Raw genomic sequence first — 14,232 nt, forward strand, 5'->3', positions numbered from 1 at the left:
TTTGAAACAAGACTCGCCTGACTAGGCAACATGTTTCCAGTCATCAACAGTCAAATGTCTGTTTATGAGGCCAGGCTAGGCTTAAAGCTTTGTGTTGTGCAGTCATTCAGGATACATCTGTGGGCCTTTGGCTCCGAAAGCCCATTTTGATGATGATTCATTGAATGGTTTGCACGCTGACACTTTGATGTCCCAACATTTAAATCTGCAGCAATTTGCAAAAGGGTTGCACTTCTGTCATGGTGAATGATTCTCTACAGTTGTCATTGGTCCTGTTCTTGCACAATCTTTTTCCGGCCGCAGCGATGTCTGAGATTGGATGTTTTACCGGATTCCTGATGTTCACGGTTCGCTTGTGTAATGGTCGTATGGGAAAAATCCCCACTTCATTGCTACCTCGGAGATGCTGTGTTCCATTGCTTGTGCACTGACTATAACACCACATTCAAACTCACTCACATCCTGCACTTCCCGTTGTAGCAGCAGTAACCTCTCCAACAACTGCGCGAGACACTTGTTGCCTTATGTAGGTGCAGCCAATCGCAGCGCCGTATTCTGCCCGTTTACATATCTCTGTATTTGAATAGCCATGCTATACCAGTTTCTTTGATGCTTCAGTGTATATTAGCTTTGGTCTGTAAGGAAGCTTAGTTCTATATCTAATATCAAGTTCCAAAGGAGATGATAATTTTAATGCCATAGCTGAAGACAGCAAAATAACAAAAACTAGTTCTTCGAGTATCTGCAATTTGTCCCTTTGCAATTTCTGATGAATACTAGTGTAAACCCAAAGTGGCACTGGCTCCTCTCATCTGGAACCTTAGTCTGAGGATGGTCATAATGACCAAAACCAGTTACTGGCATATATAAAATAAATTTGTCATCTCTACAGCTACTCTCTACTATTATATTGCGTACGTTTGTCAAGTTCTATCATGATGCCAAAAACTCTTATTTGTCCATTTTCTGTAGCATGTGCCCATCAATGAATACAAATGGTTAAAATCGGACATTTTTGAACAACTTATATGGTTGAATTTTTGATATAGCCTCTCAACATTTTCATCCCCACAGGTAACGTGTGACCACCAACAACCAACATAATTAGAAATCTATTTTTATCCCCTTTTTGACTAAAGGAACATTTACTGAAAATTTCTTGTAAGACAAGCAATTACTTTTCCCTGTCTTTGCAGCAAAGTACAAGTTTATATGCCAACTAGCTCTGCAGATGACGAAGAAATTGAAGAAATGTATGATGAAATAAAAGAAATTATTCAGATTGTGAAGGGAGACGAAAATTTAATAGTCATGGGTGACTGGAATTCGAGTGTAGGAAAAGGGAGAGAAGGAAACATAGTAGGTGAATATGGATTGGGGGACAGAAATGAAAGAGGAAGCCGCCTGGTAGAATTTTGCACAGAGCACAACATAATCATAGCTAACACTTGGTTTAAGAATCATGAAAGAAGGTTGTATACATGGAAGAACCCTGGAGATACTAAAAGGTATCAGATAGATTATATAATGGTAAGACAGAGATTTAGGAACCAGGTTTTAAATTGTAAGACATTTCCAGGGGCAGATGTGGACTCTGACCACAATCTATTGGTTATGACCTGTAGATTAAAACTGAAGAAACTGCAAAAAGGTGGGAATTTAAGGAGATGGGACCTGGATAAACTAAAAGAACCAGAGGTTGTACAGAGATTCAGGGAGAGCATAAGGGAGCAATTGACAGGAATGGGGGAATTAAATACAGTAGAAGAAGAATGGGTAGCTTTGAGGGATGAAGTAGTGACAGCAGCAGAGGATCAAGTAGGTAAAAGGACGAGGGCTAGTAGAAATCCTTGGGTAACAGAAGAAATATTGAATTTAATTGATGAAAGGAGAAAATATAAAAATGCAGTAAGTGAAACAGGCAAAAAGGAATACAAACGTCTCAAAAATGAGATCGACAGGAAGTGCAAAATGGCTAAGCAGGGATGGCTAGAGGACAAATGTAAGGATGTAGAGGCCTATATCACTAGGGGTAAGATAGATACCGCCTACAGGAAAATTAAAGAGACCTTTGGAGATAAGAGAACGACTTGTATGAATATCAAGAGCTCAGATGGAAACCCAGTTCTGAGCAAAGAAGGGAAAGCAGAAAGGTGGAAGGAGTGTATAGAGGGCCTATACACGGGCGATGTACTTGAGGACAATATTGTGGAAATGGAAGAGGATGTAGATGAAGATGAAAGGGGAGATATGATACTGCGTGAAGAGTTTGACAGAGCAATGAAAGACCTGAGTCGAAACAAGGCCCCCGGAGTAGACAATATTCCATTGGAACTACTGACGGCCGTGGGAGAGCCAGTCCTGACAAAACTCTACCATCTGGTGAGCAAGATGTATGAAACAGGCGAAATACCCTCAGACTTCAAGAAGAATATAATAATTCCAATCCCAAAGAAAGCAAGTGTTGACAGATGTGAAAATTACCGAACTATCAGCTTAATAAGTCACAGCTGCAAAATACTAACACGAATTCTTTACAGACGAATGGAAAAACTAGTAGAAGCCAACCTCGGGGAAGATCAGTTTGGATTCCGTAGAAACACTGGAACACGTGAGGCAATACTGACCTTACGACTTATCTTAGAAGAAAGATTAAGGAAAGGCAAACCTACGTTTCTAGCATTTGTAGACTTAGAGAAAGCTTTTGACAATGTTGACTGGAATACTCTCTTTCAAATTCTAAAGGTGGCAGGAGTAAAATACAGGGAGCAAAAGGCTATTTACAATTTGTACAGAAACCAGATGGCAGTTATAAGAGTCGAGGGGCATGAAAGGGAAGCAGTGGTTGGGAAGGGAGTAAGACAGGGTTGTAGCCTCTCCCCGATGTTGTTCAATCTGTATATTGAGCAAGCAGTAAAGGAAACAAAAGAAAAATTCGGAGTAGGTATTAAAATTCATGGAGAAGAAATAAAAACTTTGAGGTTCGCTGATGATATTGTAATTCTGTCAGAGACAGCACAGGACTTGGAAGAGCAGTTGAATGGAATGGACAGTGTCTTGAAAGGAGGATATAAGATGAACATCAACAAAAGCAAAACAAGGATAATGGAATGTAGTCTAATTAAGTCGGGTGATGCTGAGGGAATTAGATTAGGAAATGAGGCACTTAAAGTAGTAAAGGAGTTTTGCTATTTGGGGAGCAAAATAACTGATGATGGTCGAAGTAGAGAGGATATAAAATGTAGGCTGGCAATGGCAAGGAAAGCGTTTCTGAAGAAGAGAAATTTGTTAACATCCAGTATTGATTTAAGTGTCAGGAAGTCATTTCTGAAAGTATTCGTATGGAGTGTAGCCATGTATGGAAGTGAAACATGGACGATAAATAGTTTGGATAAGAAGAGAATAGAAGCTTTCGAAATGTGGTGCTACAGAAGAATGCTAAAGATTAGATGGGTAGATCACATAACTAATGAGGAAGTATTGAATAGGATTGGGGAGAAGAGAAGTTTGTGGCACAACTTGACCAGAAGAAGGGATCGGTTGGTAGGACATGTTCTGAGGCATCAAGGGATCACCAATTTAGTATTGGAGGGCAGCGTGGAGGGTAAAAATCGTAGAGGGAGACCAAGAGATGAATACACTAAGCAGATTCAGAAGGATGTAGGTTGCAGTAGGTACTGGGAGATGAAAAAGCTTGCACAGGATAGAGTAGCATGGAGAGCTGCATCAAACCAGTCTCAGGACTGAAGACCACAACAACAACAACTTTAGACTTGGTTGTTGTCGATGAAACTGACAAGGCTGATTCCTGCAGTTCTTACTGTGCTGATCTGCAACATTCATTCAAATCTTTATTTCATCTTAGTTATGTTTCACAGTGGTCCAATGCATACATATTTCATTCACTTTGTGGAGGAGAGAAAGGGTAAATAATAGTTTCAAATGAAAGGTAGTGTTAACTACACCATTTATAATATGGGACATTATCTTCATTAATAATGCCACTCACAAAGATTCAAACACCTGCATAGAGTACAAAACAAAGTTTCTTCAGTTTTTTTAAGAAAAGGAAAAGTCTCAGAAGAAGATGTCAGAACAGTATGATGAGGATATAAGTTTCGGGGCTTCTCTAATGCATAATTAAAAAGTCACAAAAAGTGTGGCCATAAATTACTATGCAGCAGTCTTCTTTTATTCTGCAGTATTTCAACTTTGAATCAAAAACATTACAATTTTTTCACTGTGGAACTTTCATATTGTTATGGCCTAAACTGATGACTGTGTGTCCCACCTGTAATTTTGTTGGCAGATGAAGAGCTATCTTAGTGATTCTACACATTAATTTTGAGATGTTAACTCTTCAAGAACATCACCTGGCAAATGAACTATTAGTGGAACTGTTGCCCTATTAAATACAAATTAATTTCTGCCAGTTATTCAAATTATAAAAAACAATTATTTTTCCCAAAATTGCATCCTGACATTATCAGCAAGAATTTAACATCACAAAAGTATAAGAACAATTTGTCATTTACCTCCTGCTTATAATGAGGGATCTCTTCAACTCTGAATCTACCGGTAATTGTAATCCTGCAATGGAAAAGTCTGGGTCCAAGAAGAGGAATTCCTTGAGCATCAAATTCTGATAGATAATCTCCCTTGCCTCCAAGAGCTCCCCAGAATTCATCTGGCTCATCTCCTTCATTTATAGTAGTTACAGTAACATCTGGTGAAACAAGGGCACTTGCATGTGCTCCAAATTCTTTTTCCTCATCATTTGAAAGCTGGAAAAAAAAATTGTTTTTGTCATTATATTCTGTTGGTTATGACTAATAAAATTTAAAATATACCAGTATGAACAGGAACATATATATATATATATATATAGTATGAGATAATTGCTCATAAGTTGTGTGTGCTGTAGTAAGACAATCTTACATAATATTTTTCAGTCATAATGTCTACAATTTTAAAACTCTCAAGACTTTCTGAAGTGATTTCATTTGTGTAATGTTAGTATATATTCCACATTTGGTCATCCTTAACTAAACATAAGCAGACTGGGTCATTTGCTGTCCTGCGTATATTTTGCAGATTTTCCACCAATTTTGTGGTCATGGTTATGAAATGATGTTTTTTCTTTACTCACATGGGACTTCGCTTGATAAATCATTTTTATTCCATTATTTAAGTAGATCTTTCATAATGTAACTTTGGAAGTTGTAACACCTCGGTTCAGTTTAGAGTGATAAAAGCTACAGTAAGAATAATCTAAAATTAAGAATAGAATTTTTAGAGGGGAAAAGAGTGTAGAATCAGAGTTCGGTCATTGCAGATCAAAATTATAGTATATCAACAAGTAGTTTAACGTTTAAGTACCGCAAAGCCATGGAAGCTCCGTCATGGAGAAGGCAGAGACGTTAAACTCTTGTGATGAAAAACCTATAAAAAGGCCTGCTCATCATTATTGCCGCCTTTTTCTCCCTTGATTGTTTCGTTGAAGGGCGGGGAACCCGTGTCATTCAGTGAGACAATAATTAGATTGGACTTTATCGTGTTAAGATTCACGATAAACTGTTAGAATATTATGGAGATTAAAAGTAATGTAGTGTACGATCTCTGACTGTTGGTAGCAAAGGAGTATTAAGGGGATTTTAGGACTTTATATGTCCGTAAGGTTCCAATCTAGCACTAGACAGAAACTCAAATTACAAGTGAATTCGGAGGTACCAGTATTCAGATATTAACGTGTGGACTTTTGAAAGTGTCATGTGCCGTTAGTTGCGAATCTGGATGTAGAGCATGTGCATTTCGGCATTTGCGAACTATTTAGATTTCTCCAGGCTAGGAACCTTTTAAATAGACCATCATCCATCACCATCTTAATCCTTGAATATAGAGTGAAAGTGAAATACAAGAGTGTTGCACTTATTTCATTTACCTAGTACTAATCAGTGAAGGTTTTACAGAACCAAAGCTATTCAGTAGTAAGTCAGCACCATCTAGCGGAAAGCATAGGCATTAACTAACACGCTAACTGAAGTGAACGTTTTCATGTTTTACGGACTGCTTAATATGAACTTTTATGACTCTTTGACGTCCCCACTCCCTCCGAAAGGTGGTGCAGGCTGTCTTAATCATAAAAGGGGAGAGTTTTAGCTGGGCAAATTACTAAATAATGGCGATATTTACAAGACTCGCAGTAACAGCAAAACACAGGGCCCGCACCTCATCAGAGAGTCGTTGCTGCCACATCAGGAAGTAAAGCCGGAAAACCTACTGACGATACGTATCTACGGGCAGACGTCGACATGGAGTACCTAAAAAGGGAACCACAATAGAGTTGGGGATGCTTCAAAGTTTGACTCTTAGCCACTGAAATGAAAACCGAGATATCCCAAGTGAAAGGTTCAATGCTACTTACCAGTAGATATTTCTTCTATTTTATGATCTTTTTTTCACACTTTGAATGGAAGATTAAATGTGATTTCGGAAGGTTTTAGATTTCTCATACATTAATCTATACTTTCTGAATTATTTATATACTATTTTTAAACTTTACAGGCTCAAGAGTTGGTGTTGCTGATCTTAAATATAAGAGTCAAAGTATGTTGTTCTGTAGCAATAACCAAGTCTTGCCATAGATGGACACACAACTAAGGCAGCTTACTGAAGGGGAGCACACACCCTGGCCACAACCAGTCATTAAAACCAATATCACAGCATGAGACCTGCACATATTCATTTCACTCCACTCGATGCTGGACTGTCCTTTAGGACAACCATCTATACTTGATGTGGACTATATATGTGAATGTTCTTTGGACTGTGTGTGACCATGCTATTGAAATTTGCTTTGAATTTGTTATAGACTGCCACTTCAGCCTTGTATCTGTATTGATATTTCACATGTTGTATTCCTGTACTGACATGTAAGTGTGTGTGTTTAATTCCTGCCCAATGTTGCCATGTCACTGAATTTTTTCTTGTTCACTTTACATCTGTGGGTAAACTAAATGTTAGCTCCCTCAAAACACTTAGCATCTGTTAGTCATGAAGGCTTGGGAAACAACATGTGTAAGCTGTGGCTTCAAAGACTTCTGTGCCTCTTATACTGATTTTAGTTTTGTTGTAATAAACCTGATGAAATGTCAAAGATTATAATATTTTAAAGACATTTAAATGTATTTCAAACACATCTGATGAACCTAATTGTATCATTATATCAATTTCACAAAAGTAAGTTCACTGCCAACACACTGAGTTTCTTGACACATTCTCAAGTTGAATAGCATCAATAGCAGCTAACTGTAGATATACACTATGGTTAATAGAAACCTTTGTCATTATAGATCTCTCAAATCTTTAACAATATGAAGTTTGGGATGCTGTCCATGACCAGTTACTGGTTTAGAAACAAACTGAGTGGTACAAAACAGTTTGTTTGAGAGGGGGGGGGGGGGGGGGGGGGCTGCACCCTGCAATCTAATACTCTCAGTACAATTTGTGTGTCACAAAGGGATCATTTTTTTGTCCTATCTTTTTATATTAGTCATAAATGACCTCCCAAAGCTACATCCTTGTGTAGAGATGTTACGAAGGTACTGATAATCAGTGGTAAGGACAACTCAGATATCCAGGAAAATATTTCTTACGATTTTGGTTCAGAGTGAAAAGTTTGCCACAAACAATAATAATAATAATAATAATAAAAAAGAGCTTCTATCTGAGATAAAGAGATACACAATTAGTATAATTTACATGTACATGGAAATATTAGCACAGGGCAGAACTTCATGCACCATACTGCACATTAGTGTTACACTAAACAGGAAACTGCATACAGACATTTTGTTGCAAGAGCTTGGAAAAGTTTGTTAGTTATTGTGATCAGCACACGATACAACCCTTGAAACTTGTGTACTATACATACACTGTGTGTGTTTGAGCTATGGTCTAATTTTATCTCAATATCATGTCATTTTTAAATTATAGAAGCAAGCAGTGAGAATGTGCTCCTACCAAATTACTGTTTGTGTTGGAGAAAGTAGTCTTAATGGTTGCTAATACATCAGCCTGATGTAAAAAAAAGTTCTGCCTTCATTTTAACTGTGGTTATATGTGATTCTGGTATTCACGCTGGATGTAGTTGCTCAAAACCAGGTGGTAATGATAATAGCCATCAACAAAATTTAAGTAAAAACAGCATAATACTGATATGAATTTCCTATTACTAAATTATGCCCCAGTGTTCTGAAATAAATTCAAAACCTCTGTTGGATGTTACATATATAGGGAGAGAGACTTACTGACAGTGGCCCATCAAACATTACAAACAGGCTCCGAGGCCATCTTTGTGGACTGTGTGCCAGCATTATGTCTCCTTACCAAACTCATGCTTAGCACAGAGACTGTGGTCTCACTATAACCATCTACACTTCACAGTTTCTGACACATCACACATGCAATGGAATAATGCATCAACAAGCCGTATTTACTAGGATGTATATTAAGGTATCAGTATTAGCCCTCCACACTGTTCACAATGCTTATGAACAAAATTGGGAATTGTTTAATGTGAACATATTATCAGTGTGCAATGAGAAGAAAAAGTCAGTTTCGCAAGTTCAGAGAACAAAGATGCAGAAAGAGCATAACTGGAGCAGGACAAAGAAGAAAGGCAGATACCTCATGTGACGAACAGATAATCTGCAGTGTCATCGAAGATTGCAGAGGAAATGACAGACTGCAGGTTATGGGACTCAAGAAGTAAACTTTCCAATTATAACACTTAATTGGCTTCTTGTTTTAGCCATTGCTGTAGTCCAATTGAATCTATATCTCTGTCAGTAAAGTTAAATTATGTAAGCACTTATGCCACTATTATCACCAGAATGTGTCTGTCACCAATATCTTCTTCTGATGGAAGATGTTTATATGGGATAATGTGGACTTAAAGAGTGTTACCTTTCCAAGCCACACAAAGGTTTTTCCAGGTATTTCCAGCACAAACACATCATCTGACTGTAGAGAAGACGCTACTTCAGGAACTTGTACAGCCCTTACATCATCTGGACAGGTACCACGGACCTAGAAAATTTCAGTGTTCATAATAGCTGTTTTATTATTTAAGTGAAAAATGTTCAAAATTTCCTTGGTAACTAACCTGGAAGAGTCTTGTTCCATCAGTATCGTAAGTGTCATGATCACGCAAATTTTTGAAACCACTAGCTTTTCCACCCATGAAGATGATCATTTTACCTAGAAAAAAAAAAGAGAAAAGAAGAAGAAGAAGAAGAAGAAGAAGAAGAAGAAGAAAGAAAGAAATCACAGTTATCAGCATTTCAGTTGGTGTATACTGGAATATTCAATGAAACTGTTGAATACAAAATATTACATTCTCAAATCACTGGACATTTACATTTATTTATTAACTTAAAATTTCCACAATTAGTTTCCCCATAATAAAAGTGGAATGTTCTACAAATTTAAGTAACTGTTGATAGTGTAAAATGTAATTGTAAAATGTGACCTTTCACAGTGGAAAATGTCACAATTAATAAAAGGTTCTCAACTATTCTGTTGTGGTTGAATGGATTTCACATTTAAATCTAATGTTTCGCCTCCAACTGTGGAGGAAATTTTGAAGGAGGATCATGGCTTGTTTGAGTGTCTGATTCACACCCTGGCTCGTTACTGAGTGCAGTAAAATTCCATTTACATGCGTTTCCACACAGTCATGTGATGTCACATGCTTTGAATACCCGAACGCAATTGGTCATTGTCAATCATCATCGTCCCAATGGTGGAAGACCAGTATGCTAAATCCAAACTTCATTCAATTTCATGCCCTTCTCCTTCCCATTGAAATTTCTGTGGTATTTTACAATCTCTATGGCCCCTCTGTATAGCTTTTCGTGGTACCCACTAGTGGCTGCCAGTACTCTAATTCAATCAAACAACGTGGTCTGTCTCCTGGCTGCAAAGGATGTTCTGCAACAGCTGATCTGTCAGTCTCCCCCTTCTACAATTTTAACTGGTGACAATAGCAAGAGTTCGAGTTACAAGCTTTGTCAGATTACTAAAGTGACTCGTTTCATACTTCACGACTATCGAGTACATGTTCAACTGGATGGTGGTGATCACTTGATTGAACACACACTTTATGTTGCTTGAGAAACTTTAAAAAAAAAAAAAAAAAAAAAAAAAAAAAAAAAAAAAAAAAAAAAAAAAAAAAAAGAAAAAAAAGAAAGATCTTCCCTATGAAGATTCTGTTATTGCCTTAAAATGTCTAGGTTGGCATATAAAATACTCAACATTAACTTCTATTACTGCCCTGCCTTCTCAATCTAACATACCACAGCAGAGCATTGCATCACACTGTGTCATACTAATAGTGTCCTGTATGCAACAGATGGTGGTTTATCAGAAGGTATGCAAAATAGACCTTTACCTTTAAATATTCTTAAGAAATGCCTTGGTTCATTGCCCTGTGTAACTCTCACTTGAACAGCTTTTCCACCAACTTCATCATCAAGTCTTACAGCATGAATTGCAGAAGCTGCTCTTTCATCTTGAGTGCTATCTTTGCCCTGAAAAGCACGTTAATACATGAAAACTACATTTAACTTCACAGAATTCATACATCATCATCTCAGTGATCTTCATTAAAGATTTAAGTTTCCTCTCCTACAGAACTTTTGTTTTACTTCGTGCCGAAACTCTCATTCACTCCAACAATGAATGTAGAAAACAATCTGAAACATCAAGAAATGAATTGAAAGTGCCAATATGGCTGACTGGATATTCTAATGAGGCATTTGATCATGTGACTGCCAGATCTCCAGATCTAATAACAACAATGTTACAAAAAGGAGAGATAGCTATTCATCATATAGTGGAGATGATAAGAGGCCTGGGGGGAGGGGGGGGGGGGGGGGGACCAGAGCTATAAATGCGAGCTTTCAAACAAAAGGCCTTCTTTTAATGTAGGAAAAAGGACAATTTTGTCACAAGCACAACTCGCCTTGATGGGAGAAGCAATCTGGGTGATGGTCGGGAGGGGGAGGGAGGGGAGGGGGGGGAGGAGAAGATTGTGGCAGGGAGGGTGAGGGACACCATGATAGGGGTGTGCGAGGCTGTAGTCCTGCTTGTGCGAGAACACACGCATGTGGTGGGGACAGGGCAGGGCTTGAAAGTGCAGTCAAGGGAGTAGGAGGGAGCTGAAAAGTAGAGAAGTAGATAAGAGGCAAAAAAATGGAGAGACTAGTTTGTGTGCAAGTGGAAAAGAAGATTGCATATGGCTGGTGTATAAGCAGAGAGTGTGATTGGTGGGGGATGGACAGGGACTAGTGAAGGTTGAGGCCAGGCAGTTATGGGAATGTAGGATATATTGAAGGGAGAGTTACCACCTGTACCATTCATAATGGCTAGTGTTGGTAGGAAGAAAAGTGGGGCATGTGGATCTTCTCTACTGACACCAGACTTTCTGAATTGGACAGGTGTCCCTGCAATACATCCTAAATTCCTGTAACCCCTGTCTTTCACCTTCACTAGTCCCTGTACTTCACTCACCTATCCCCTTCCCTTCTCCAACTCTAGAACTACACAGCCTTATATTCCATTAAGACATCCACCGGTCTCTCTTTTTCCTCTTCTACTACGCTCCTTTTACACTCCCCCACCCCCTGCAAAACTCCAAATTGCACTTAGCAGCCCTACCCTGTCCCCACCATGTCCCCCTCATGCTCTCACAAGAAACACCCCCCCCCCCAAATCCTGCTCTCCCCCCTCCCCACACGTCTCCTCCTTCACTCCACTACTCAGACTACTGCTCCCACCAGGTGCAGTTGCTCGCCATCTGGTCTCCGTGGTTAGAGAGAGAGAGATTTAACTTCAATTTTAGTTTTACAGAGCATTTAACGTGGTAAGTAAAAACATTAAGAGCCAGAAGGAAGACCTTTATTGGCCTCATTTTGCAAAAAATGATATTTTCAGGTGTATACAATTTTGGCTGTGGTATCAACCAACAAATTTTATGTTTAAGGGACTAATGAAGTTTCTTTTCATTTGATCCATGTTTTCATGCTAACAAACTACTTTTCACTATAACTTACATTGTTGCTTCTCTTTTGCACAATATTAGTTAAACAATAAATTGGATGAACCTTATATAATAAATCAGCAAATCTAATAATAATAATAATAATAATAATAATAACAATAACAATAACAATAACTGATAAACCAGTTTACATTGTATTTTCTTTACATATACTAAATATATTTTACCCACATGAAAAGTAAGTGCAGTTTGATTACCAAGGCAGAATGAATGAGAATACATATAGTATTTTAATGCAAATAGGTATAGCTGAAGATGAGACTTGTACAGTAGCCACAAAATCTATCTTGCTCCAATAAAAAAACTTAAGATCATTTAATTGAAGTCCACGGCAAATTCATTCTCCTCTCACTTTTTGTAACTTGTTTATGCGAGTTGCATACCTGCCAGAAGTAGATTATGTAGCTTTCTCGTCTGTCTTTCTCATATGTATACTTTATCACGTAAGAGTCGCCACCAAAGAACATTCCATATGTAGCAGGATCAATTGGCACTAATTCAAAATCTTCAATTCGATATACTTCTGCTTTTCCTGATCCATCATCAGGCATAAAACCAAAGGCTCTGCCAGCATTCTTAGCTAGAAGTCTTATTTTTTCGGCATGTAGAGAGCTGGGATCAAAATCTGGCTCAGGCATGCTTGCTAGTGACAAAAAATAATTAATTAAACATTATATGTAAACTGGGATGAGTTAAAGATTTTAGTTCTCCCAACTTACCTGCAATTTGCTCCACTGTATAGATCCTTCCTAGACCAATTTGATCACCTGCCTCTCTCCAGCCACTGAAATATTGTTTGAATGTTGATGGTTCCCCACCTTCTACTATTCGTTGAACCTGGAGGGGAAAGAAAGCAATACTGAAATTCTTTCATGTCTTTCATGAAGTACACTGGGCAGAATAGTAGTAGTAGTAGGCTGTACTGACTGCAGATGAACTCAGTACTTCTCACAGCAGTACCACCTTCGGTTAACATCACCAATTTAAAGAGTATTCTACAGAATATTTCTTTAGTTTAGGAAAGGAGCCACTGAAGTACAAACAATATGGCTAAGAAAAACCATATTTCAAATGGCAATGAAGGAATTTTTTAGTAACTAGCCAGAATAAAACTTTAATGTCTGTATTTAAAGGAAGGAGTATTTTATATGCTGTCCTCATTACACACTAACTCTGCAGGTCACCAGTATGAAAACACATCAGTACACCTCTTACCCTTGTAAGTGCTCTAGATTTCCTTACTCTACTTATCTGCAAACATGTTTCCTTATATCATGCCATAAACCATGTAGCATTCTTCTTGCTGTGCCCACTCTGGCAACATCCATACATTTATTGTCAACTGATGGGTAACGAAATATAGTGTTTCCTATAACCTAAGAAGTCTGCAAAACATTATTGTAAAACCAGCTTACAAATACGTCCATTAGCATCCTTCCTATATTAACAGGTTCACGCCACTTATCTCCACTTCGAATACTTGACATGTCTACTATTATTTATCCCAGTTTTACACTAGTAAAGCACCTGGTCAACCATAACAGCGAACTCACATGTCATTCTACGCAAAAATTCTATACTGCCATGCATAACGTTACATTTTCTGTAAGAATGATACCACTCTGCAGCTAAATAAAGGTCAAGATTCTCATTGTAATGCTCTAGTCCACATTTCTGTCCTTACTAGCAATTTTGCTTAAGACCTTTGCAATTCAGAACTGGGAGTTCATTACTGTATGGCTCATACAATCTGATGCAACTGATGTCAATACATATCAACTGCCTAACTTTCACTTCTATCTTCTATGATCATTTGTGTTTTTACTGTCTGCCATTTAAGTAACTCTCTCAATCTATGGTGTAGACTATACTAATAGTTCAATGATTAGCGGATAGAATAAAACTGTGTGTCAGACAAGGACTCAAGCCCAGACCCCTCGCTCTTGCTTTTTGCAGCAGTCTCTGTCTACATCTAGATCTACATCTACATGATACTCTGCAAATCACAATTCTCTATTATTCCAATCTCATATAGCGCGTGGACAGAACGAACACCTATATCTTTCCGTACGAGCTCCAATTTCCTTTATTTTATCATGGTGATCGTT

The 14,232-nt window shown here is 38.0% G+C and overlaps 1 protein-coding gene across 2 annotated transcripts in view; it reads right to left on the bottom strand.

The window, feature by feature from the left end:
• LOC126470465 (gelsolin, cytoplasmic) overlaps positions 1 to 14,232 on the bottom strand; it is a 298,993-nt gene that overhangs the window by 9,018 nt on the left and 275,743 nt on the right. For both annotated transcript variants that reach the window (XM_050098324.1, XM_050098325.1), the window contains exons 10-15: positions 12,844 to 12,961; positions 12,508 to 12,767; positions 10,454 to 10,592; positions 9,167 to 9,261; positions 8,968 to 9,090; positions 4,536 to 4,784 (exon numbers count right to left, since the gene is read on the bottom strand). In XM_050098324.1, coding sequence (XP_049954281.1) covers positions 4,536 to 4,784; positions 8,968 to 9,090; positions 9,167 to 9,261; positions 10,454 to 10,592; positions 12,508 to 12,767; positions 12,844 to 12,961 — 984 coding nt within the window. The remainder of the gene's footprint in view (positions 1 to 4,535; positions 4,785 to 8,967; positions 9,091 to 9,166; positions 9,262 to 10,453; positions 10,593 to 12,507; positions 12,768 to 12,843; positions 12,962 to 14,232) is intronic.

This window comes from Schistocerca serialis, chromosome 3 (genome assembly GCF_023864345.2).
Source record: "Schistocerca serialis cubense isolate TAMUIC-IGC-003099 chromosome 3, iqSchSeri2.2, whole genome shotgun sequence".
Taxonomy (NCBI): domain Eukaryota; kingdom Metazoa; phylum Arthropoda; class Insecta; order Orthoptera; family Acrididae; genus Schistocerca; species Schistocerca serialis.